This window comes from Macaca fascicularis, chromosome 17 (assembly GCF_037993035.2).
Source record: "Macaca fascicularis isolate 582-1 chromosome 17, T2T-MFA8v1.1".
In the NCBI taxonomy this organism is placed as follows: Eukaryota; Metazoa; Chordata; class Mammalia; order Primates; family Cercopithecidae; genus Macaca; species Macaca fascicularis.
In genome coordinates this window covers 101,140,345-101,166,344 of record NC_088391.1, presented here as the reverse complement: position 1 = coordinate 101,166,344, position 26,000 = coordinate 101,140,345, and the positions used below count along the sequence as shown (strand labels likewise).

Genomic DNA, 26,000 nt, shown 5'->3' with positions numbered 1-26,000 from the left:
AAGATTGTCTTTATACCCGAAATCCACCTTTTTGAAGCTCGTAGTCACTTTATTTCCATTTCTATAAAATTCCATTAAATTAGCTTTGAAGACCTAGGATAATTTTTATGATAAACAGAAAATGAACTGAAGGAAGGCACCAGTGTTAAATCAAATGAAAACAATTTCTGAAATCTAAGAAAAAATGGTGCGGGCAGATTGTTGATGTAAGTCCTTACCTCATTCTAGCACTCACTGAAATTCTATCTTTGTCGACATCCTGTTTAAAATGGAACCCCCTGCCACCGCCTCAGCCTGTATTCCTCCCGTCTCCTCCTCCCTTTTCTTCATCTAGCGTTTAATCAACACCAAGGGTGCTATATCCTGTGTGTTGCTGTGTATTTTGCTGGCTGTCTTTCTCCCAGCAGGTGCTGAGGCCCAGGATGCTGTCAGTTTCCCTCACTGCTCTATTTCTGGGTTGGGACTTAAGAGTAGAATGGGTGCTTTTGCTCCTATCTGCTGAATGAGTACATAATAAATGGGCAATACATTTTTTGTTTTTTTTTTTTGAGCCGAAGTCTCGCTCTGTCCTCCAGGCTGGAGTGCAGTGGCGTGACCTCGGCTCACTTTACAGGCTGAGGTAAAGTAACCTCCGCCTCCTGGCTTCAAGCGATTCTCATGCCTCAGCCTCCCAAGTAGCTGGGATTACAGGTATCCACCATCACACCCAGCTAATTTTTGTATTTTTAGCACAGATGGGGTTTCATCATGTTGGCCGGGCTGGTCTTGAACTCCTGACCTCAGGTGATCCACTTGCCTCAGCCTCCCACAGTGCTGGGATTACAGGCGTGAGCCACCGTGCCCGACCTACATTTTGTTTTTAAGAAAGAAGAAAAGTAGCTTAAAAGATAGTTGTTCTACAACAAAGTACCTAAAAATGCTCCTTAGCCATTTTGCAAAATCTAACAGAAACAATCATATTTTCTTATTTCTTTTATGAGACTATTAATGGTCACAGAATTTCTCAGTTTGCATCTATTTACAAAAAATGAACTACATAATTTTCTTGGCCTCACAGCACATTTCACTGATGAAACTGGAAAATTAATTACCCTGTTAAGCCAGTGGTTTAAACCAGACAGAATAAACATCTAACTTGGTGCTAAACAGCTGGTTTAAATAGACCCTTAACCCTGTACTACCTCCTTCCTCAACACTGCTTCCTGCATGTGAATACGGTGATTTAGACTTTAAGGCATTTTTGTAAGGAGTGCCTGAAATTCGACACGGAGACATTCTCTTGGTTTAGTTTTTCAAACTGCTGGAAAATTCCTTTAACGTTTTCAACAAACTTGCTCGGTGAATTCCAGGTGCCAGGCACTGGGGTAGGTGCAGGGAACAGTCCCTCCCTCCACAAACTCTAAAAGCAGCAGTGAGTGTTTCACGTGGTGTTTCAGTTCACTAGTGAATTTATTAAAATGTGTATTGATTGAGCATCAATTGCCTTCCAGGGCCAGGCACTTGGGAGACATCAGAGAAACAAAACACAAAGATTCCTGCCCTCATGAAGCTTCTTCAAACATTTACTGAGTGGCAGAATGTGCTGAGAAAGGGACAATGCACTCGGTGAGGTGTCGAATGAGGTTAGGACCTGCTCCCTGACCCGAGAGAAGTTTTAAACTGCTAGAGATGATGACAGTCAAATGAGTCCGTGAGTCATTGTCAGGGGCTAAACTGCATGGAAGAGGCTAGCAGGGTGGTAGAAACTCAGATGAAGGAGCAGGAAAGGGCTCCCCAGAGGGAGAGGATTAGAAGGGGGTGTGCCTGGGCTGCACCTCATGGAATTCCTGAGTCCTGCACAGAATTCCAAACCTGCACAGATGAGGGGTTGGAGGGCTTTTCAAGTGGGCAAACTCAGTGAGCAATGAAGTGGAGAAATAGCTGGTCATGATATGCTTATGGGATGTTGCTTCTGGCCTCACCAGGGAGGGGAATTCATTCATTCTTCTGCGACTCAGTGCTTTCTTCAGTGCCCATTGTGTGCTGGGTGCAGTGGTGTTCACCAGGCACAGTGGTGAACAACACAGAGGTTTCTCCCCCATGGAGCTAACACCCTAGAGAAGGAAACGGCACCATCAAACCTGTAAATGAGCCACATACAGGGCAACAGGGGGTAAAGTAGGTGGGAGAGCAACTGTAAAAAAGGGTGGTAAGTGTGAGTGCGTGTATGGAGGGGGGCAGGATTTGAACTTGTGGAGATAGAAAGTAGGGAGCTGTGGCAGGTCTCTGGGCAGAGAAAACAGTGGTTATGAAAGGTTAGTGTGACAGTGATTGGGACGGCAGGAGCTTGGCGTTAAGGAGACCAAATAGGAGTGGATTCTAACTATTTCGGTGTAAGAAGGTTCCAGACAAGTGGGTGTCTGTGGGAAAAGAGAGAGAAGATGTTAGAGGGATTTATTTAGAAGGGAAAATCCATTGGGCTTGGTGATGAATTGGATATGGTTATAAAGATGGTGAATGAATGAATGACTCTGCATTTAGAGAAGGGCAGATGAATGATATGGTGGGTTGCCATATTGAGAGATCCATGTGGAAAGGCTTAGTAGGTGGATGAAGAAATGGACAAAGAGCTCAGGTGAGAGAAGCAGACGGGGGGTAACATTTGGAGAATCAAAAATCATGCTCCAGGAAGTGATTCAACTTCCTGATGGTAAAAAAGTAGAAAGAAGTGTAAAAATTCTAGGCGAGCCTTGAACACCTGCTGAATAAATGGAGAGGTATACCATGTCCATAAATGGGACATTTTCATATTATAAAGATATCCACTCTTCCTAAATTTAACTATACATGTCATTAATGTGTTTCCTAAGGTTAGATACATTGATTTCAGAATTCAGATGGAAGAGTAAAGGTTCCAGAATAGTCAAAGGGACTTTGTTAAAGAAGGATGAGGGGAACCCGCCCTAAGACAGTGTGGTGCTGTCCAAGGTTAGAAAAATATAGGAGTTGGACAGATAGAGGGTCCAGAAATTGATACTTATGTAACTGACTTTAGCTGATGGTTTAAAAATCAGTGAGAAAGGATGAGCTGTTTAATAAATGGTAACAGGTCAATTTGCTTTCCAAATCCATAACATAAAAATAAACTTAAGTCCCTACCTCCTCCCATAGAATAAATTAAAGATGGGTTAAAGCTTCACATATGAACATTAAAACCTCTCATAGACTAAAGAGGGCTACAATTCTTTATCATTCCTCCCATGCAGACATAGAGTGGACTTCCCTGGCCCTTGAAGCTGGACCAGCACTACACTTTCTTGACCCACATGGAGAAGTCATGCTGAGACTTCTGACTAGGCTGTAAGAGGCCTCGTCTCTTCCACTTCATCTCTTGGTACATGCTCTTTGGAGCCCTGAGCTGCCTAGCAAATAGTTCAGCTGCCCTGCCGGAGAGGACATGTAGAGGGTCCCGGGAGCACGGTCTTGTGGGGATGACGACCACATGAAGGAGCATTGGAACAGCAAGTGTGTGAGTGAAGAGTCCACTGGGGTCCTCCAGCTCCACTCACCTCCAGAGACTCAGTCCCAGCTGCTGTCTGCTTGCAGCTACATGAGAGGCCCGAGTGAGATCAGCCGAGCTGCCCAGCCAGACCTCGTTACCAGCGGAACCACAGACAGAAGAATTGTTTTAAGTGACTCCATTTGGTGGTGGTTTGTTGTGCAGCAATGGGCAACTGAGATGACGCCATACATTGTCTATAACTGCTGTTGTGTGCTGAATTGTGACCCCAGAAACACGCTGAAGACCTCGCATCCGATGCTGTGTTTGGAATATATGTGCACCTCCAAAATTAAGTTGTGTTGGAACTTAAACAACAAGGTGATGGTATTGAGTGGTCTTCTGTCTCTTCTGCCATAAGAGGACACATGGACAGCATCATCTATGAGGAACAGGCCCTCACCAGACACTAAGCCTGCCAGTGCCTTCATCTTGGACTTCTAGCCTCCAGAACTGAATACATTTCTATAAAGTATCCAGTCTCAGGTATTTTATAATAGCAGCACAAATGGACTAAGACACTCAATGTTTCAGAATATGATCTTATTTGGAAACAGGGTCAATGCAGACGTAACTAGTTAAGACGGGGTCATACTGCAGTAGGGCAAGCCTTAATCAAATACAATTCATGACCTTATAAGAAGACAGAAACTTGGACAGAGAGAAGAGACACACAGAAAGAAGACAGCTACATGAGAACAGAGGCAGAGGCTGGAGCCACAAGCCAAGGAGCTCCTGTGGCTCCTAGAAGCTGGCAAAGGCAGGAAGGACTCTCTGTTCGAGTCTTCAGAAACAGCATGGCCCGGCCGAGGCTTTGATTTGGATGCCTAGCCTCAGAACCGTGAGACAATAAACTTTAGTCGTTTAAGCCATCCAGCTCATGGTACTTTGTTATGGCAGCCCCAGGAAATGAATAAAGCTATGAGTATACATGGTAAATTACCTTTCAAATGGAACTGAAAGGCATGTACCGAAATCAGGAACATGATTACCTTTGGAGGAGGAGAATGTTAACCTTCTGACAAAATCAGTTCTTGGAAGTAGGGACACAGCTGGCATCTTTCATATTATTCTCTACTTTAAATATATTTTCCAAAACAAACAAACAAACAAACAAATCTCCAGGTGAAAGGATGAGAGGATTGAAGCTATGTGAGAACATGGAGGGATGTGAATCCCAAGAGGGAATGCCAGAGGAACACTGGAGACCCGGAGGGCACAAAAGCACATGAGGATGGAAGGAGCTCGCTGGATTTAGAAACAAGCCAGTCCCGGCTGGTGCAGTGGTTCGTGTCTGTAATCCCAGCACTCTGGGAGGCCGAGGCAGGAGGATCACTTGAGGTCAAGAGTTTGAGACTAGCCTGGGCAACATAGCAAGACCTCATCTACACAGAAAAAAAATAGCCAGGCATGGTGGCACACACCTGCAGTCCCAACTACTCAGGAGGCTGAGGTGGGACGATCACTTAAGCCTGGGAGGTCGAGGCTGCAGCGAGCCATGATTGCACCACTGCACTCCAGCCTGGGTGACAGATGAGACTCTGTCTCAAAAAAAGGAAACAAGCCAGTCATTGGCGGCCTTAGGAGGCAGCTTCTTTAGAGAGAGGTGGGCACAGAAGTGAGATGGCGCAGGCGCAGGAGAAGAGGGTGCTGAGGGAAGTCTGGCCCTGAATGAAAGGTGACAGGGAAGATGGTAGTGAGAGGAGGCTGCAGCAGTAAACACAGGTGCCTCAGCTCCCAGAAGGAACAAGGAGGCAAGGGAGCCGCCAGCTGCACTCCTCAGCGTGTAATGAGCACAGGGCCCCGTGCAAAGGAGAAATCAGCTCCACTTGGAATCCAAGTGATTCCAGACCATTATTACCAGTCATACAAGCATGAGAACTCTCTCCTCTCCTCCTGTCACAGACCATCCCTGATGTTTGTTTGGTGCTTTTTACCCTTCCAGCACTTTCCTGGGCAGGACTGCGCTTGCACCTCCAAACACAGGATTGGGCAGGATCGATGGGATGACTGGCAGATGAGGAAACAAAGTCAGAGCTCCAGCCTTCATACCCGCTTCCCTCTCTTGGTCTCAACATTCAAAAAGATGTGTGCGCTTCATGAAATTCCAGGGCTTTGCTTCCTCACTTTGTGGCCAGTGACTCTGTGGGGCTGGGGGTAGTGCACATTGATCCGTGTTGGATCACCTGGTCTCCAAGCTCGAGTCCCAGCCCATCATTGTCCCTTTGCAGTGGGCCATTTAGACCTACTCACAACCTTGTGGCCTTGGTTTAGTTTGTTTAAACAAAGCTATTCACGTTCTATTTCATTGTGACCCTCTCCAGGGCAGAAATGAAACTTTTTTTTTTTTTTTTTTGAGACAGGGTCTTATTGTCTCCCAGGCTGAAGTGCAGTAGTGGCACAATCACGGCTCACCGCACTCTTGACCTCCTGGGCTAACGTGATCCTCCCATTTCAGCTTCCTGAATAGCTAGGACTGCAGGTGCACACCACCATGCATGGCGAATTTTTTCTGTCTTTTTTGTAGAGACAGAGGTCTGCCCATGTTGCCCAGGCTAATCTTGAACACCTGGGCTCAAAGGATCCCTCTGCCTCAGCCTCTCAAAGTGCCGGGATTACAGGTGTGTGCCACTGTGCCTGGCCAACAGGAACCAAACCTGATTCATGTTTGTGTCACCCCAGGCCAGGCACTGTAGCTTGTGTGAAAATTGTCAGAATCGAAATGGAGTCACTAATGTTAAGAAAACCCTGACAAATAGAGCCAGGGAAGGCCATGAAGAGAGGGTTCTTTTTTTTTTTTTTTGAGACGGAGTCTCGCTCTGTCACTCAGACTGGAGTGCAGTGGCGCAATCTTGGCTCACTGCAAGCTCCGCCTCCCGGTTCATGCCATTCTCCTGCCTCAGCCTCCCGAGTAGCTGGGATTACAGGCGCCCAGTAGAGACGGGGTTTCACTGTGTAAGCCAGGATGGTCTCCATCTCCTGACCTCGTGATCCACTTGCCTCAGCCTCCCAAAGTGCTGGGATTACAGACGTGAGCCACCGTGCTCGGCAAAGAGAGGGTCCTTGTGCCTGGTAACAAAAAGGACTCTCTGGAAAAACCGCAACCTTGCACAAAGGTCACTGCAATCTCCCACAAAAAACAAGTCCTGCAAGGACATGGCCCAGCCACTCGCTGTCCTACTTCGAACTGACATTGCCTTCGTTATGGATCTTTGTAGCCACAGATAATTATTTTCAAACAATTGTGCAGTCCGCCTTATTTTTTTTTTTTTTTTTTTTTTTTGAGACGGAGTCTCGCTCTGTCGCCCAGGCTGGAGTGCAGTGGCCGGATCTCAGCTCACTGCAAGCTCCCGCCTCCCAGGTTCACGCCATTCTCCTGCCTCAGCCTCCCGAGTAGCTGGGATTACAGGTGCCCGCCACCTCGCCCGGCTAGTTTTTTGTATTTTTTAGTGGAGACAGGGTTTCACCATGTTAGCCAGGATGGTCTCGATCTCCTGAGCTCGTGATCCGCCCGTCTCGGCCTCCCAAAGTGCTGGGATTACAGGCTTGAGCCACCGCGCCCGGCCAGTCCGCCTTATTTTTTAAAAAACCTTTGCTTTCTTTGCCTCCCTGAATATGCACAAGTTTACTATGGCATGCATATTTCTATTGCAATGCTCTATTGCAAAATAAGTATCTTTTTCTTTTAGACATCCTCTCTGTTATTTAGGTTGTCACTTGCATGCAACAGGCATTGAATAAATGCCGAATTGACTGAAATTTGTTCTGAGGATGAAGCAGTGCTGGCTGAGAAGGAGCCGGGGTCTCCTGGTGCATTTTCCATGCCCCAGAAGGTCCACTTCCACCTCAGCCCCACACTGCTCAGTCTCAGCAACCTGACGTGCCAGGGCTGAGCAGGTATGATAGGCCTTGGCATTCCTGCCTTGTCGGAGTCTCAGGGCACCTACCGAAGGAGGCAACGGGCCTATTTCCCTTTACAGGACACCGGTTTTAACCTGCTCAGGGTCTCACCGCCTTTCTCAGCCAGGCCAGCGGCCAGAGCGACACTGTCCCCAGGGTTCAACTTAAAGTCCATTCTACCTCTCATTTTCTCTAAAAAACCCCAACCAACCAACCAACCAACAAACCAAATTCCACACGCTGCATATTTTAAAAGCATTTCAAGGTTTACTCTAAAAAGGAGGACTTGAGAGGCTGGGGCGGGTGGATCACGAGGTCAGGAGTTCGAGACCAGCCTGGCCAACATGGTGAAACCCTGTCTCTACTAAAAATACAAAAATTAGCCGGGCATGGTGGCTCATGCCTGTAATCCCGCCTACTCGGGAGGCTAAGGCAGGAGAATCACTTGAAACCGGAAGGCGGAGGTTGCAGTGAGCCGAGATAGCGCACTTCTCTCCAGCCAGGGCAACAAGAGCAAAACTCCGTGTCAAAAAAAAAAAAAAAAAAAAAAAAAGGAGGAAATATTTCTCAAGTAGCGATTGCAACTGCCATAGTCAAATTTTCATTCCAAGCCATAAATGGAGATGACTGTCCACTTTTCAGGTACAAAATAGGATAAAAGGCTTCTTGCAAAAGTCAAAGAGCAAAACCAAAATCCTCCACAAGCAAAACCCTCCACTAGAAAGCGCCCCCATCTCTAATCTCTAACAGTGAGAGCCTCAGGACGGGCTCCGCAGACGCTCATTTAAAGCAAACTTTTTCAATGACCTTGAGGGTGGTTGCACTTACACGCACGCGGAGAAGCAAATCGACCGCAGCTGGAAAGGCGCTGGGTCGAGCGTGAGAGGAACACGCTCTCACGTGTTCCTCTCCTAAAGGAGCGTGGAAGAGAGAAGGGGGTTCCCCAAGGGCCCCGGCCCTTCCACCTCGCTCGGCCCCGCGGCCAGGCTCCTCGCACCGCAGCCCCGACCGTGCAGAAGCGGAGAGGCGGAAGGTGCTCCCAGAACTTTCATTTTCCATCCTGCAGCAGTCCCGAGCCTCGGCTGGAGAACTCCCGTTCTTGCGAAAGCGCGAGGTCCGGCAGGGGCGGGGTGGGGGCGGTGGGGGGAAGGGGATGGGGCGGGGCCGGGGCGGTGAAAGGGCCCGGGGGGCGGGGCGAGGCCGCCGCGGTCCGGGCCCCCGACGTGCGCTCCGGGCTCCGTAGCCAGCTCCTGCCCGGGCGCGCACACGCGCTTCCTCTCTTGCGCTCCCGGGCGTCCGGAGGCGAAGGTCCCGGAGCGTTCCCGAGAACCGGGTCGCGGCGAGTCCAGGGTCCGCTCCACCAGCTGCGCGCGGGGCGCACGAGCCGGCCAGCCTCCGGGAAAGGGTGCGGGGCGCCGGGGGTTCCTGCGGGAAGATGAGGAAGCCCGACAGCAAGATTGTGCTGCTGGGGGACATGAACGTGGGGAAGACGTCGCTGCTGCAGCGGTATATGGAGCGGCGCTTCCCGGACACGGTCAGCACGGTGGGCGGCGCCTTCTACCTGAAGCAGTGGCGCTCCTACAACATCTCCATCTGGGACACCGCAGGTGAGGCCGGCGCCGCCTGAGCCACGCCGCTCTGGGGCTCCGCCGGGGACCGGGGGCGCGGGGCTTCCAGCAGGGCACCCGGCGGCGCACAGGGTCCCGGCCTCGCACAGCAGATGCCTTCTTCTCGGGGTTTCCCACTCGTCCTCCCTTGCTGGTTGGGCTGAGCTCTGCCTGCTGAGCCACTCAGTGACCTCAGCGACAATCCAGTTTGCAGAGAACCCGCTGGTCACTTGTGTACCTAAGCGGCCTTTGCTCCCGAGCCCCGCGTTCCTGCTCTGCTGCCCTGGGAACCAGAGACGCTCCTCGGTGGCTGCTTTGTTGGGTATTTTCAGTTTTTACGTACCCGTAGGAACATGATCTCCTTTAAGATTCACTTGAGGGAGGCCGGGCGCGGTGGCTCAAGCCTGTAATCCCAGCACTTTGGGAGGCCGAGACGGGCGGATCACGAGGTCAGGAGATCGAGACCATCCTGGCTAACACGGTGAAACCCCGTCTCTACTAAAAAAAATACAAAAAACTAGCCGGGCGAGGTGGCGGGCGCCTGTAGTCCCAGCTACTCGGGAGGCTGAGGCAGGAGAATGGCGTAAACCCGGGAGGTGGAGCTTGCAGTGAGCTGAGATCCGGCCACTGCACTCCAGCCTGGGCGACAGAGCAGACTCCGTCTCAAAAAAAAAAAAAAAAAAAAAAAAAAAAAAAAAAAAAAAAGATTCACTTGAGGGGTGAGCAGAGCTGGTGTTATTAGCCCCTTTTTAAGAAAGAGTAAAATGAGGCACAGAGTGGTCCCCTGCTGGGTTTACTCAGGAGAGAGGAAATAGAACTGGAGCCTCCGGACCTCTCAGCCCGGAGCATATCTGCCTTTTACAGTTAATCTTCTGCTTGATCTTGGCTCAGATACGTCATATGGGTTTGGAGTGACTTCCGGTGGAAGCATTTGTAAGATAGGTAATGAGTTATTTTTAGTATGTAGTATTTGTGACTTTTCAAAAGTACAACTTAGAAGATCTCAATTCAAGCTTTCTGTTTAACATTGGAAAATAACACTGGTGATTGTAGCATTGCAATGGAATATATTTCCTTCTCCTTACAAAAGAATAAGATATTGTAAGTGAAGAAACTGGATTCGTGTGACACATTTTCAATGAGTGTGAGTTTTTAGAAGCCTGAAACTCTGAAAGTTCTGACTTCTTTTGTGTCAGCATTTTAAAAAGTCATATACCCAAAGGCCCCGTCCAGAGTTCTTAAACTGCCATCTTGGGTGCGACAGTATGCTGAATAAACAAGATGATAATTAATTCTCTCTTTAAAACTGAATTAACGAAGCTCACAGAGGTACTTCCAGTTCTCCCCCTCCCTTTTGCCTTCTTTGATGCTTGCTTTTTCATTATTATTATCCCAGTTAACATCGTGACTAGTTTATTGGCAATCATCTTGTGAAAACAATGTCCCCGGGTAAAGAGGTGCATTTCCCGGATCTTTGCTCCAATTCTGTCTTCCGCCCCAGGCTGCAGGGTGAGGTTTACTGAGCTGACTCCCTCACACTGAGCATTTGTTAACGATGGAACGCATGCTCTAGAAGTCACATCGAACCCACTTCACGAACCCAATTTGCTTTTGTACAAAGTCAAATGGAACCTAATTTGCTTTTGTACAAAGATTTGCCCCTCTGCTGCTTTCGCTGGCTGGCTGGGATTTACTGCTGCCCTTGGTTTACAAGTAGCAAGGTTAATGTAGGAGTGTTATTGGGGGACCCAAACCGAAACCCCTGTAGTGGCTGCCGTTGGAGGCAGACTCTTACCACACGGGGTGTTTCTGGAACAAGAGCTGCCCTGCAGTGCTAGAACAGCCCCTGCATTGGAGGGAATGAAGTAGCAGTTTTGTTTCGACTGGCCTCTTGCTTCTTCAGCACCAAGGACATGATGCAGCTGGAATCTTGATCACCAGAGGATTTTGCAGTTGTGCTGATGTGATGCCCTAGATGTCTTGAAGCGTTCCTGGGGGCAGCAGCTCATTTCCTGGCATCCGAGGCTGCTGCTGCTTGTTCGAAAGATCCTAAGGGTGAATTACTAGAACTCCTCAGAACAGAGGGTGACCAGGCCCCTTCTCCACATTCCTGACTTCCTGTGTACTCAGGCGGCCCTGGCCCAGAGTTGGCAGGGACACAGGCCACCCTTGCCTGCCTCCTCAGTGGTCTGTGGCCTGACTGGGTACTTGAAGGAAAAAGAGAGGTAGGAACAGATACCTTTTCTATAATTATTGGAAATTCAGAATTTAACTTTTAGGGGACCTTATTCTTTTCCTTCTTTTGTTTAGCTCCTAAACTTTCTCTCCATCACACAGACATTGCTTTTCAAGTTGTCTTTGTTGTAATTGTCATAACCGAGGCAGAACGATAAGGACCAGCCGGAGGAGGAACCATTTTCAAAGTTGCTTTTAGCAACACAAGGCAGGGTGGGCTGGGGTGGAGGCGCAGGTGTGCGGAGGGTGACAGGATGTTTAATAGTAAAAACGATTGCACGGGGGTCGGTGTATACCCAGTGCCTGGCTGCTTGTAGCCTGTAAGGCAGGATGGAGCTGAAGAGGGAGAAGAGAGTTGGCAGGGTAGACGTACATTACCCTATTCCATTGACACAACAGCCCTCCAGAGGGAGGTGTGATTATTTGCATGTTAAAGATGGGGCCGGGCGTGGTGGCTCACACCTGTAATCCCAGCACTTTGGGAGGCTGAGGTGGGTAGATCATGGGGTCAAGAGATCAAGACCATCCTGGCTAACATGGTGAAATGTTAGCATAAACATAAAAAATTATTAACATAAATAATTATTATATCCTAAACATACAAAAATTATCTGGGTGTGGTGGCACACACCTGTAGTCCCAGCTACTCGGGAGTCTGAGGCAAGAGAATCACTTGAACCAGGGAGGCGGAGGTTGTGGTGAGCCAAGATCGCGCCACTGCACTCCAGCCTGGCGACAGAGCGAGACTCTATCTCAAAAAAAAAAAAAAGAAAAAAAAGATGGGAAGACAGGGCCACATGGTGGCTCCTGCCTGTAATCCCAGCACTTTGGGAGGCTGAGGCGGGCAGATCACCTAAGGTCAGGAGTTCAAGACCAGCCTGGCCAATGTGGTGAACCCCTGTGTCTGCTAAAAATACAAAAATTAGCTGGGTGTGGTGGCTGGCGCCTGTAATCCTAGCTACTTGGGAGGCTGTGGCAAGAGAATCGCTTGAATCCTGGAGGAGGAGGTTGCAGTGAGCCAAAATCGCACCATTGCACTCCAGCCTGGGTGACAAGAGTAAGACTCTGTCTCAAAAAAAAAAAAAAAAAAAAAAAAAAGATGGGAAGACAGCAGAAGTTAAGTGGGATTTAGACCTTGGTTCAGCCAACTCCAACTCACTTGTCTCATTATGCCGTTTTAGGGGGCACTTGTCACTCCCAGCCCTCGTCACTCCCAGCCCTCGTCTAATTGGGCACACACATGTGGAGTGGTTGCTGTGCATGGGTGGGCGCATCCAGGAAGCAAAAGGAGGTTGCCCAGCGAGGAGGCAGAGCCCTAGAAAACATACCCCTGTGCTCCTCTCTGTCTGCTGGTTGCTCAGGACAGTCTAGGTGTTGCCTGTTGTTGGCAAATATAAACTGAGCTTCCCTGGTGCCAGATACTTGTTCCACAGCAGTGAGCAGGCCGGCTGGCTGCTGCTCTGCAGGCTCTGGATTCCAGAGGAGGGGGAAAGGCAGGCAAGAAGTGAGTGGTACAGCTTCACATCTTATCATTACTTTGAAGAAAATACGACAGGCTGATGAGAAAGCGGCTGGTGTGCCCAGCACAGACCTGGTCCCCAGAGCCCTGGAGACAGAATGCCCTCCGCATTTGTTTTCCTTCCCTTCTCAAGGCCGTGGCCTGGTGGGTGGTGGGAGGGGGGGCACTACCTGACTCACATTTGCATCCCCAGCACGTGGCCCCTGAAGAGCCAGCTTGGAAGGCAGCGGGGAGCCCAGACTTGAGCCGCTTCCCTATGCTGGCATCCAACTCCAGCTGTGTCTCTGGGGACTGGGTGTTGGAGAGGGTGAGTGCGTTTTGCATGTGGAATGGAGGCATGTCTGTGGGAGCCTGAAGCCAGGCTGTGACAGACAGAATAGTGGCCACTGCAAAGGTGAGACATCCTGGTCTCTTGAGAGTCCTCTGGCCTTCGGGTCCTTCTGAGGCACCAGCAGAAGGTTATGTGGCCACACCAGGGCCTCCTCTCCAGCACAGGCATTCTGGATGGTGGACCTCTTAGTGTGAGCCTCCCAGCAATCTGCCTGAGGACTTCCCACATCACCAAGTCCTGCTCTCTTCCCTCATCCTATCTGTTCTTCCTCATCTTAATATAAACAGCCAGAAAAATCCATACCTTCAACACTTTGCTTGGAAATCTCCTCAGCTAAATATCCAACTTCATCACACATGGTTATGCTTCCCTCACAGCTGTGGGGCACGACTCAGCTGAGCTCTCTGGCACCCCATCCTCACTCCTCCACTTCCGATAACGCAGTCCTCATTCCGACCCCAGGCTTCCACCTGTAATTGGCTCCTCCTGGTGGAGGTGTTCACTCTGAGGATGCAGGTTTTCTCTGCCATGCTTCTCGCTTCCTTCTGATTCCTCACCAGCAGGGCTGTTCATGTGCATCTTCCTGCCAACCATCTGTTTAGGCCAATCCAGGCTGCCTTCTCATGATCCTCAAATCCTCCCAGATCTGCCATTGCCCAGTTCTAAAACCACTTCCATGTTCGTAACAGCCTCTCTCTGCTCCCAGTTCCAAAATCTGTGTCAGTTTCCTATTGCTGCTATAACAAATTAGTTACTTAAAACAACACAAATTTGCCTGGCATGGTAGCTCCTGCCTGTAATCCTAGCACTTTAGGAGGCTGAGGTGAAAGGATCGCTTGAACCCAGGAATTGAAGACCAGCCTGGGCAACACAGGGAGACTGTCTCTACAAAGAATAAAAATGTTAGCCAGGTGTAGTGGGGCGCACCTGTAGTCCCAGCTACGTGGGAGGCTGAGGTAAGAGGATTTCTTGAGCCTGGGAGCTTGAGACTGCAGTGAGCCATGATCATACCACTGCACTCCAGCCTGGGCAATGGAGCAAGACCCTGTCTCAAATAAATAAATAAAAATTAAAACCATAGATTTATTGTCTTTAAGTAGTCCAGAGGTCAGAAGTCCCAAATGAGTCTCTCACTGGGCTCAAGTCAAAGCTTGCAGGATTGCATTCCTTTCTGGAGGCTGAGGGAGGAACCTGTTTCTTAGACTTGCCTGGCTTCTGGAGCCTGCCTGATTTCCTGGCTTTATCCTCTCTCCGAAAAGGCAGTCCGGTTAGGTCTGTCCTCTACAGCATCCCTCTTCTAAGGGTTTAAAGGACCCCTGTGATTTTGTGGGATCCATCCTGGTCCTTGTTTTCAGGGTGGCTGACTGGCAGGCTCAGCGTCCCTCACCCACGTGACGTGGGCACAGGTTCTGGAGATCAGGGCATCTGCTGACCACAGCTGTGGCCGTGGCTGTGTCACCTCCTTTTGCATCAGACTCCTCCTGTATAATAAGGGGAGAAAGGGGCACCTGTCTGAGCATTATTAGGAGTCAGCAAGTTAAGACTGGCAAAGTTCTCAGAACAGCGGCCAGAATGAGGAAGCACCATGTGAGTTTTGCTAAACAAACATTTGTCTCCTGGCCTTGGGTGCCTGTCACTGAGATTACACCAGCAGGCATGTTACAAAGGGAGGAGGGAGGCTCAGCTGGGCCCCCAGCAAACAAGTCTCTAATAAATGGGGAGGCCATGGCGAGGGGAGGGAAGGTGGGGGACACTCGCGGTGGCCATGGTAAAGAGTGAGAATAAAAGTCGTCGTCCGCCATCCGAGGGCTCAGCAACCTGGGAGACCCGGCCATACTGAATTTCTTCCTTCGCTGTTTGCAGTCGAGCAGGGGGCTGGTTGATGACTGGTTTCACCCACAAAAGGCAAAGGCTGATTCACGTTTGCACTTCCCTGGCATCCTCTGCCCGAGCTGCGAGGAAACAGTTCCTCTATCTGTCTCAGCTGAGCTTTGGCGTGAGCCTTGCAGACCCCAGCGTTCTTGGTGCCAGAACCCAAGGATGGGTGGATGGCAAAGATGTGGAAGAGAGATGGGCCCAGCCTCTGGCCTCTTTAGAGGATGCTGATGGCTGACCCACCTGAGAAGGGATCAGGGTGCAATGGCCCTGGAATCTGTGTCACAGAAGGCAGGACTGAGAAAATGGGGGGGTTCTGTGGTGTGGAATAGAGAGGACTGGAGTCGCAGTCCCAGGAACTGTTTGCTGGAAGGTTGTCATATGGAAGAGGAATTCAAGCCTCATTTGAGTTCTAATGGGGCGTGTTAGAGTAGTGGGGGGATTTGTGGCGGGAGAGCAGGTGTGGCCTGTGTGTAACGGCTGCCTCCGAAACTCGCGCTTCCAACACTTACAGTAATTGCCACTGTATGCGGCTTCCTGCCACGTGCCAGGCCCTGTGCAGGCTCCACACTCCTGGGCTACATCCTTTTCTCACATCTCTGCCTGGGAGGCGTCAACGTTGCCGTCCTACAGACTGGGAAACAGCATCTTACAGAGGGGAGGCGGCTCCCACAGTCGATCCCTGACAGTGCCAGGGCCGCTCAGCTTCACAGCCTGGTCTTCCTGCCCTTGGGAACCCAAGGTCTCGATGCTGCTTGGCTCAGGACCTAGAGTACGGGTTTCTCCGTGGATCAGGTCCCTCCCTCCCAAGCCGAAATGCAAGGATTTTTCAAGGAAAGGCTCATGATGGATTTAGGGTCTCAGGTTCTCCAGGTCCTCTCTGGCCTCAGAGATGCTGTGAACCCAGGCTGGGCTCTGCAGCGAATGAAGATGCTGCTTTGCTCATGTAGGCTCTTTCCTAAGCCCCGGGCGAGATTCTGAGCAATTGGTTTAAGAACTTTCTCTTTACTTGAACAACTGCAGTGCAGCCCAGGAGAGGATGCTGGAGTTTTTGGTTATGGAATCTTGGTGCCTGGAGGAGGGAGAATGTGAGTGCTCATTCAGGTGAAGTTAGCTAAGAGATTGGCCTGCATCCTGTGAATGCAGACTGCTGTCTGCCCAAGGCAGAGCCCAGGTGGCTTTTGTGAAGGACAAAGGTGGCTTGTGGGTGAAGGTGCCGAATGAGAGGGACAGTTCAGCTCTGAGGACCGCGAGCCCCCACCTCTCTCCTTCCAGTCCACATAGAAGCCTCAGCCCCCAGCCCCATGACAGCTGCTCCTTAGGGAATGGGTGGAGGCTGTGTCATATGTGTTGCTGCTTCAGGTTGGAATTGTGGTGATGCTGTGGGTGGGCCTGGAGAACAGCTCTCTTTGGCAGGGACCACAGGGGTGGCTGAGGGTCCACACTTTTGACTGACCTGCGAGGACTGCACATTTTTTAAAAGCCTTGAGAGATTGGTGCAGAAGTGAATGCACAGCCTGCAAAACACGTGGAGCCAGGGGGATTTTATTTATTTATATCATTATTTAATGTTTTTGAGACAAGGTCTCAGTCTGTTGTCCAGGCTGGAGTGCAGTGGGGTAACCACAGCTCACTGTAACTTCAACCTCCCAGGCTCAAGCAGTCCTCCCACCTCGGCCTCCTAAGTAGGTGGGACCACAGGTGTGCACCACCATGCCTGGTCAATATTTAAATTTTTTTTTTTTGTAGAGACAGGGTCTTGCTACATTGCCCAAGCTGGCCTTGAACTCCTTGGCTAACGCGATCCTCCTACCTTGGCCTCCCCGAGTGCTGGCGTTACAGGCGTGCGCCCCTGTGCCCAGTCCGGAGTCAGATTTTAGCTGTGGCTTTCCTATTGTGTTAGTTCCTGTTTTCGCCTCACTCAGGAGAGGTTTCTGAGTGGTTTTTGGGGTCTTAATATGGTGACCCTCAACCTGACAATTAGTGTTTGTGTGACTGGAGACCATTTGGTCAATTACATGGTCTTTCTACAGATCCGGGGGCTGACGCAGGCCTGCTGCTGGTTGTTGTAAATAAAGTTTTATTGGCACAGCCACATGCATATGCATACAGTTAAATGCATTGTCTATGGCTGCTTTCACCTTGTAATGGCAGAGTTGAGTCATTGCAACAGAGACCAGACAGCACTGAAAGCCAAACATATTTACTGTCTGGCCCTTTGCAGAAAACATTTGCTGATCCCTGGTTTAGGTTGTGTAAAGGAGATAATGCTTCTCTAGAAGTCTATTCCCATAGGTATAGACACTTCTAAAAAGGTTTAACATTCAGCAATTGTAGGACCCCAAGATTCAGTTCAACTCAACAAGCAGCTCTCAAGTTTCCACTGTGTGTGTGTGCTGAGCTAGAGTGGAGTGAGGGTGGATTTAAGATGAACATCAGCTCCTACTGAACGAAAGATCTTGGGAAAAATGCCAGTTAAGGTTTGTATCTGGAAGGTCAACCTGCAAAACCCCAGGTGCATGTGGGTCCACATGGTCACCTCTACGGAGGACTCTGAACGGGTGCCTTCTGGGTGCAAGGCTTCATTTGTAGAGTTCCTCTGCTTTATTGGCCAGCAACAGTGGCCTGAATATGAATGTGGGTATTAAGATAGGGGAAAGAGAATTAAGTGATTGTCCTGGCCTCAGCAGGAGTGGACAAAGCGACATTATACTCGGAGATTGCAGAGCACAGTGGCCGCTTGCGAGCAGTGTGCGCTGGGACGCTCGGCCCACAGCCTCCTGGAGTGGCGCCTGGGAATCCCGGGGTGCCAGGGGACCTTGCGGGCTCTTCAGTGCGCTGTGGTTCAGGAGAAACTTAATGAAGGTCAACTGTGTTTGTTAACGAGCACCTGAGTCACATTGAATGCCTTTGGGAGACACTTTCACGCTTTGTTATCTTTAAGTTCTCTGGAGAAATAGAAAATTTTATTTATTTATTTATTTATTTATTTATTTATTTATTTATGATGGAGTCTCCGTCTTTCATCCAGGCTGGAGTGCAGGTCTCGGCTCACTGCAAGCTCCGCCTCCCGGGTTCATACCATTCTCCCGCCTCAGCATCCCGAGTAGCTGGGATTACAGGCGCCCGCCACCACGCCCGGCTAATTTTTTGTATTTTTAGTAGAGACGGGGTTTCGCTGTGTTAGCCAGGATGGTCTCGATCTCCTGACCTCGTGATCCGCCTGCCTCAGCCTCCCAAAGTGCTGGGATTACAGGCGTGAGCCACTGCGCCCGGCCCTATTTATTTATTTTTAATTTAAATTTTTTTTTTTTTGAGACGGAGTCTCGCTCTGTTGCCCAGGCGAGAGTGCACCGGTGTGATCTCGGCTCACTGCAAGCTCCGCCTCCCAGGTTCAAGCGATTCTCCTGCCTCAGCTTCCCGAGTAGCTGGGATTATGGGCTCCCACCACCATGCCCGGCTAATTTTTGTATTTTTAGTAGAGACAGGGTTTCACCATGTTGGTCAGGCTAGTCTTGAACTCCTGACCTCAAGCAATCCACCCACCTTGGCCTCCCAAAGTGTTGGGATTACAGGTGTGAGCCACCACGGCCATCTTATTTATTTATTATTTTGAGACAGGGTCTTCTTCTGTCACCCAGACTGGAATGCAGTGGTGTGATCTTGGCTCACTGCAGCTTTGACCTCATGGGCTCAAGCAATCCTCCCACCTCTCAGCTGGGACTACAGCACCACCACCTCTGGCTAATTTTTGTATTTTATTTTATTTTTTATTTTTGTAGAGACACGGGTCTCAGTATGTTGCCCAGGCTGGTCTTGAACTCCTGGGCTCAAGAGATCCTCCCTGCTTGGTCTCCCCAAGTGCTGAGATTACAGACATGAGCTACCATGCCTGGCTGAAAATTTATGATGCCAGATCAAAATTGCTCTTCTTTCTGTATTGAGATTTCATATAACATCCCTCTCCAAGAAAAAGAAATTTTGTACAAACATACACACATGTACACACACACACACACACACACACACACACGCCTAAACAGCTGTTGATTCTTAGGATAATGGATTCATCACTGCAATGACAGAGTTCCGTGGTCCAGCTGGCTGCGAACGCTGGCCCAGGCAGGTTCCAGCTTCGTTTCAACCCTGGCTTCCCTGGTGCTGTCTCCTCTGTACCTCACTGAGGGGTCTTTCTGCCAGGCCTCCTGGATCTGGTCAGCTTCCCTGCCCAGAGCCCCTCCAGCACTCCCCAGCTTATCACTCCTCTTGTCTGGCTGCTGGCACCTGAGCCCTGATGCAAGATTTGTAGTTCGTCCTGTGTGCTCTTTTCTCTGTTCTCACAGGGGCTTACAGCGTTTCTGTCTCCGGGACTGTCCCCGCTCCTAGCAATTCCCAGCTTGAATTTTATCCCATCTTTCAGTGAAGTATTTCTTGGTCTTTGTAGCAGAGGGAAGAATTCCTCCTTTCACCAGACTGCTACAAAGTGACCTTGCACCCATAGTACATACTGCTGGTTGTCTGTTTTTCTGATCTCTTTTTCTTTCCTTGGATTTATAAACTCCTTGGGTTTTACTCACTTCACGTTTTCCATAGAATGTAACATTTTGCTCTGTGATATTTTTGAAACTAAGTTTTTGCTGAAGGAAACTTTTGAAAACGGTGGGAAAAATTCAGAGAGTGACATTAGCAGTTTCATTTTCCTAGTGATGTATTGACCTTGAATGATAAAATTAGTGTGGAAATATAATTGTCCTGAGTGCTGTGACACAATAGGCCATTGTGTGCGTGGTAGGGAACTGTTGGTCCAGGGCATTAATTATATGGTATCCTAAAAAACTTCTTTAGTAGCTCTTGATTTCTTTTGAGTTCAGTATCATTACAAATCTATTGAAAAGACTAACACACCAGGACCGTGCTTCTGGGAAGATGGAAAAGATGTATTTTCCCCTACTATTCCCTCTAATTACAGCCAGAAACCTTGGATTTTATATTAAAAGCAAATGTAAGACTCTGGCAGGTGGCAAGGAGAAGGCAGATCCACTAGGGACCTCGGGAATGTGTTTCAGGAAAAACTCTAAACCCAAGTTTCTCCTTTGCTCTCAAAGCGCCACAGTAATCATTGACCAGGAAACTCCTGTGACCGAAGGTGGAGGGTTTTCCCACACACCACGCAGTGGACACCAGCTGGGTGTCCTCCAGTTTAATTCCAACACTATCCACCTGGAGGCAGCGTCTCATACCACGGGGTGAGGGCTCAGTCCCACAAGACGGCCCCTTCCTTCCCCTCAGTCTCAATTCCAGGCCTCTGGAATTTCTGATCCACCGGCTTCAGGTGAGGGTTCCCACGACCCCCTCTTTGGGTTCAATTACTTTGCTGGGAAGTGGTTGCTTATGTTTGTTTACTGGATATTAGACAGGATATTGCAAAGGATACAAATGAACAGCCACATGAAGAGACACATGGAGCAAGGTGTGGAAGGGGTGCCACGGAGTTGGGGTCCACGGAGTTGGGGTGCCCTCGTGGCATGGGGGTGAGTTCTTCTTCACCTTCCTGTCGGCCTCCATGTGCTCGGCTTTCCGGGAGCTCCCTGAATCCTGTTTTCAGGGCCTCTTATGGAGACTTCATTGGTTGTCTGTGATTGAGGCATGGGCATCATGTCAAAATGTGATTGGAAAGGCCGGGTGTGGTGGCTCAGGCCTGTCATCCCAGCAGCTTGGGAGGCTGAGGAGGGTAGATCACTTGAGGTCAGGAGTTCGAGACCAGCCTGGCCAACATGGCGAGACTCTGTCTCTACTAAAAATACAAAAATTAGCTGCGCATGGTGGCGCGCGCCTGTAGTCCTAGCTACTCAGGAGGCTGAGGCGAGAGGGTTGTTTGAACCCAGGAGGCAGAGATAGCAGAGGTAGTAGTGAGCTGAGATTGTGCCACTGCACTCCAGCCTGGGCAGCAGAGCAAGACTCCATCTCAATTCAAAAAATTAAATTAAAAAATGAATTTAAAAAACGTGACTGGATAAAAAGGGTGCAATCTAAGCCCAGCAAGGCCTGTCTGTTTAGGTTCCTCAAGGCTCTCTGCAGCATTCCTTCCTCTAGGGTATGGGGCAGGCCCTCTCTGGAGGGAGGGTCTAATGACCCCCTGTCAGATTAGAGTCCTGCCTGGGCCAGGTGAAAGGAGGGCAGGGGAAGGTCAGAGAGAAAGATTTTGTTCCTGAGGCCTAAGGCACCCAACATTATAACAAAAGACCGTAACAATGGCTGTAAGAATCCTGAGCTAGGTGAGTTCCCTGGATTCCAGATTCAGGGCTGAAGAAGCTAGAAATTCAGAAATGCCAAAGGGCACAGGCAAAATGAATCTGCATTCAGGAATTCAGCTTTTGTCTGAAATATTCCTTCCTGCTTAACCCAAGCTGATACAAATCAACACACTTAACTTTTAGTAACTTATATTCTAACACAGACCAAGCTAAGCTTGTAGTTCCAAGCAAAGCATATCGTAAATGTCAGGCCTCTGAGCCCAAGCCAAGCCATTGCATCCCCTGTGACTTGCACGTATACGCCCAGATGGCCTGAAGTAACTGAAGAATCACAAAAGAAGTGAAAATGCCCTGTCTCCCTAACCGATGACATTGTACCACAAAAGAAGTGAAAATGGCCGGTCCTTGCCTTAAGTGATGACATTATCTTGTGAAAGTCCTTTTCCTGGCTCATCCTGGCTCAAAAAGCTCCCCCACTGAGCACCTTGTGACTCCCACTCCTGCCCACCAGAGAACAACCCCCCTTTGACTGTAATTTTCCTTTACCCACCCAAATCCTATAAAACGGCCCCACCCTTATCTCCCTGCACTGACTCTCTTTTCAGACTCAGCCCGCCTGCGCCCAGGTGATTAAAAAGCTGTCTTGCCCTGTAATCCCAGCACTTCGGGAGGCCGAGACGGGCGGATCACGAGGTCAGGAGATCAAGACCATCCTGGCTAACACGATGAAACCCTGTCTCTACTCAAAAATACAAAAAACTAGCCGGGCGAGGTGGCGGGCGCCTGTAGTCCCAACTACTTGGGAGGCTGAGGCAGGAGAATGGTGTAAACCCGGTAGGCGGAGCTTGCAGTGAGCTGAGATCCGGCCACTGCAGTCCAGCCTGGGTGACAGAGCAAGACTCCGTCTCAAAAAAAAAAAAAAAAAAAGCTGTCTTGCTCACACAAAGCCTGTTTGGTGGTCTCTTCACACGGACGCGCATGACAGGAAATATTTGCTGATTTGTTTTGTGGACTCACAAGATGCTGATGGCAACGGATGTCTTTCCTCCCTCTGGCCTGGCCGCTGTCCACACACTGGTCTGAAGCCTCAGCTACCTAGTGCTAGGGTTCTGCAAGGAAGTCAGGGCAGTGTCCTGTGAAAAACTGGCCTGGAAGGTTTTGAATCATCACACACATGTTCAGGCCTCTGGGTTCTGTAGGGACCCAGCCCTTACCTTGCTGGGACCCCTGGGCTGTGAGAGTAACAGGCATTTATCGTGCTTCTGGGTGCCAGACATCACACTCAGTGCCTTCTGGCATCGTCTGTTGTTCCGGCATCCACTTTGTGTGCTTGGTGTTATCCTCACCTCTCGGTGCACATGAGGAAGCTGAGGCCCAGCGAGCCTAGGGAGCTTGCCCCAGTTGCACTCCAGGTTGGGGAGTGCAGATTTGAGGTGGGTTTTTGTCAAAGTCCACCCTTCCTGGCACTGAGCTGGTTAAGAGGCTGCGATGGAGCCAGGACCCCTCACATTGGAGCAGTGCACACAGACACACCCCACGTAAAACAGGAACAGACCTAACCAAGAAATCAGGTGTGCCCACCGTGCTCCCCTGGTGCCTTCATGAGGATGGAGGCGGGTGAGACTGAATTGCGGACATTTCTAGAATGACAGGAGTTTTTTGCGGTTTTTTTGTTTTTGTTTTTGTGTTTTTTTGAGACAGAGTTTCATTCTGTTGCCTAGGCTGGAGTACAGTGGTGTGATCTCAGCTCACTGCAACCTCCACCTCCCAGCTTCAAGCAATTCTCCTGCCTCAGCCTCCCGAGTAGCTGGGACTACAGGTGCGCACCACCACACCCGGCTAATTTTTGTATTTTTTGTAGAGATGGAGTTTCACCATGTTGGCCAGGCTGGTCTTGAACTCCTGACCTCAAGTGATCTGCCCACCTGGGCCTCCCAAAGTGCTGGAATGACAGGCGCGAGCCACCGTACCCAGCCGAATCATGGTGTTTTCTAATCTATCATTCTGCCTTGCATTATTTAAAATTAAAAAAAAAAAATTGTTGGATCAAAAAGATGTAGCATTCTAACTGAAGTTGCCTTGAGGATACAGCGTCTTTTATTTTTGTACTCTGTTGACCAGGTTTCCTATTTATATTTTGAAAGTTCTTAATTTTATTACTAAGAGCCTTCACGGGCATAAAGAGTTGCTCTGGTGGTAGATACACAGTTATAGAATACCTGCTACAGGAAACTGTTTTTGCTCCAGGTTATATCTGAAATGCTTACCTATATTTGAAAGTAAGTGTTTAGATACAAAGAATAAATGGGACGGCCTATTTGCAATATTGTTGTGTGGGCTGATTAGCCAGCATTAGCCTGTGGGGTCACGCAGTCTTCCCAAGACTGAGGTTCCAGTCTGCAGACTTTGGCCTTATATTATAGCTTTGGCCTTAAATTATAGCCGATGCTTCCACAACACTTAGTATGTGCCAGAGGCTATGCAAAACGCTTCCCCATTTTAGCTCCTTTAATCCTCTCTGGGACTGTAGTAGGTAGCAAGGTTTTTCTCCAGGAAGTGGTGGAATGGGATCTGATCTGGGCAGACCTGCCCGAGGGCTTATGTACTTAATCTCACCACGCCTGCTGTGTCCTTCATAGAAGTGACTTCTGTCCTAAAGTGAGAGTGAAACCGGAAAAGAATTGCTCCAGATATGCAGTTACTCACACAATGTAATAAATGTACGTCGGGCTACATTCTGTTTTGTGCATGGGGTGCCTGTGAACTAGAAAAGTCCTGCTGCACCCAACGGTGGTAAATGAAAAATAGTTTCAACCTGTGGCCTGTCTCATCACTAACAAGATCAATGTATTAAGATTCCTGTTAACACTTTCCCCAGGTGGAATTACATGCACTTCATTCACGTAGGAAGCTTGCTGCACCTCGTGTCTGAGATGCGCTTTCTCATTTATGCAGAGCCAGCTGGTTCAGTGTGTTCGAGGCAGGGGTCCGTTCCCTTCCCTGACCTTGGCTGCTCTAGCTCAGGACAGTCTGGTTAGAGGAGGCGCCGTGTAGACCGCTGTGATTTGGCACAGCAGTCAGCTTCCTGGCCTTGACTGGTGGCATTCCAGGTTTCTGACATATGAGTCCTTGAGAAGGAAGAACACTTTCTATTGTTTGTGGTACAAAAGTTCAGCTTGGCCAGGCGTGATGACTCACGCCTGGAATCCCAGCGCTGGGGGAGACTCAGACGGGAGGATCCCTTGAGGCCAGATGATAGATACCAGCCAAGGCAACATAGCGAGACCCTGTCCCTACTAAAAATTGAAAAAAAATTGCCAGGCATGGTGGTGCACGCCTGTATGTTCAGCTACTGGGGAGACTGAGGTGGGAGGATCACTTGAATCTGGGAGTTTGAAACTGCACCACTGCACTCCAGCCTGGGCAACAGAGTGAGACCCTGTCTCAAAAACAAATAGACAGACAAACAACCCAAAGAACAAAAAACAGAAGTTCAGCTTGTACTGTTCACACATGCTCCAGGTCGGTTAAGATTTGTGAGCCTGTGTGTCACCCAATGCCATGCCATGACACACGCTTAGTGGCCCTGTCACACAGACCAAGGGTGGCCTGCAGAGCTGCTGAGTGCATCAATAAAAAATGAGGCATATCTACTTAGAAATGGAAGACTCGTGTAACCGTGCTTCCCTGTGGGTTGGAACTGCCTTTCGGGACGCTACCATGTCATGGCATAACTTGAAATGGCTTACGTTGCCCAGATAGATGAATTCAGGGGTCGTAGCTTTCCCTCACAGCTGTATTTGGCATCAGCAGGTTTTCCTTTTAGATGAATCAGTTGGAGCACTTGTAGAAAACATGATGAAGATACGATCCTGTCTCTGAGTCTCAGTGATCTCGTCTTAAAACTGCAGTAGTAAACTTTATTTCCAGGGACAGCTTAAATAAGATGACAGATGTACAGGGGCCTAGCATGGTTCTCGGCTCTCAGTAATACAATGTCATCTTCTTTCTCCTGGCACATCGTAGGTTCCCTTAACCTTTGTAAAGGGTGATAAGGATTAAATGGCTGAGGCTTTTTTTTTTTTTTGGTGCCTGTCTCATGGGGTTTCTCTGCTATATGAAGGAATCACTTTCAGAATTATGGATTGGAACGGCTCTGGTTGGACATTGACGTTTCGTCTGCCTTACTGTATGCTTGGTCCTGGTTTCCGAGTGAAGACTACGGGATCCACGCTGTTTCTGTGGAGTCAGATCATGAAACAGGAATGTAGAGCTCAGAAGTAAATGCAACATTTTCCCCCATGTCAAGGCTCTGTAGTGATTAATTGCTTAATAATAGAGAATGAAGGACTGTAAAGAGGTCCTTAACATTACAGGGCGTATTTTATAGACTCCTATTGTGTCCTTTTTATATGTTGCTTTGTATTTCCTTCTTTTTGAGGGGGAGTGCAGGAATTTTATCCTCTTCCCGAGGCGGCACTGATGCACTTCTCTGGACTTGTCCAAGCTCCGGGGGGCCCATGTGTCCACCTCAGTCACCACCTCAGCACAAGGAACTTCAAGCTCCTTCTAGTTTTAATATCCTGATGTGTGTAGAGTGAACACTCAGTGAGTGTGAACTTGCTCATTCGTTTATTCAGCACTTTTTGGAGGACTGCCCATAAATCAGACGCTCTGCTAAGCGTGGGCAAGTGGCAGCAGATGGAATACACAGCCCAGTTGGGGAGACGGACCACAGACA

General features: G+C 49.3%; 2 protein-coding genes across 6 annotated transcripts in view; one reads left to right on the top strand and one right to left on the bottom strand.

Annotated features, from left to right (window-relative positions):
* NAXD (NAD(P)HX dehydratase) overlaps positions 1–8,529 on the bottom strand; it is a 67,272-nt gene extending 58,743 nt beyond the window's left edge. For all 3 annotated transcript variants that reach the window (XM_074021412.1, XM_074021414.1, XM_065532986.1), the window contains exon 1: positions 8,267–8,529. The gene's annotated coding sequence lies outside the window, so the exon portion shown is untranslated. The remainder of the gene's footprint in view (positions 1–8,266) is intronic.
* Positions 8,530–8,677: 148 nt separating this feature from the next.
* Positions 8,678–26,000, top strand: part of RAB20 (RAB20, member RAS oncogene family) — a 36,565-nt gene continuing 19,242 nt past the window's right edge. For 2 of the 3 annotated variants that reach the window (XM_005586238.4, XM_074021422.1), the window contains exon 1: positions 8,678–9,045. In XM_005586238.4, the coding sequence (XP_005586295.1) occupies positions 8,874–9,045 (172 nt within the window). In that variant the 5' untranslated portion in view covers positions 8,678–8,873. Of the gene's footprint in view, positions 9,046–10,948; positions 11,271–26,000 lie in introns of all 3 variants that reach the window. The other variant, XM_074021424.1, reaches the window with a different exon arrangement.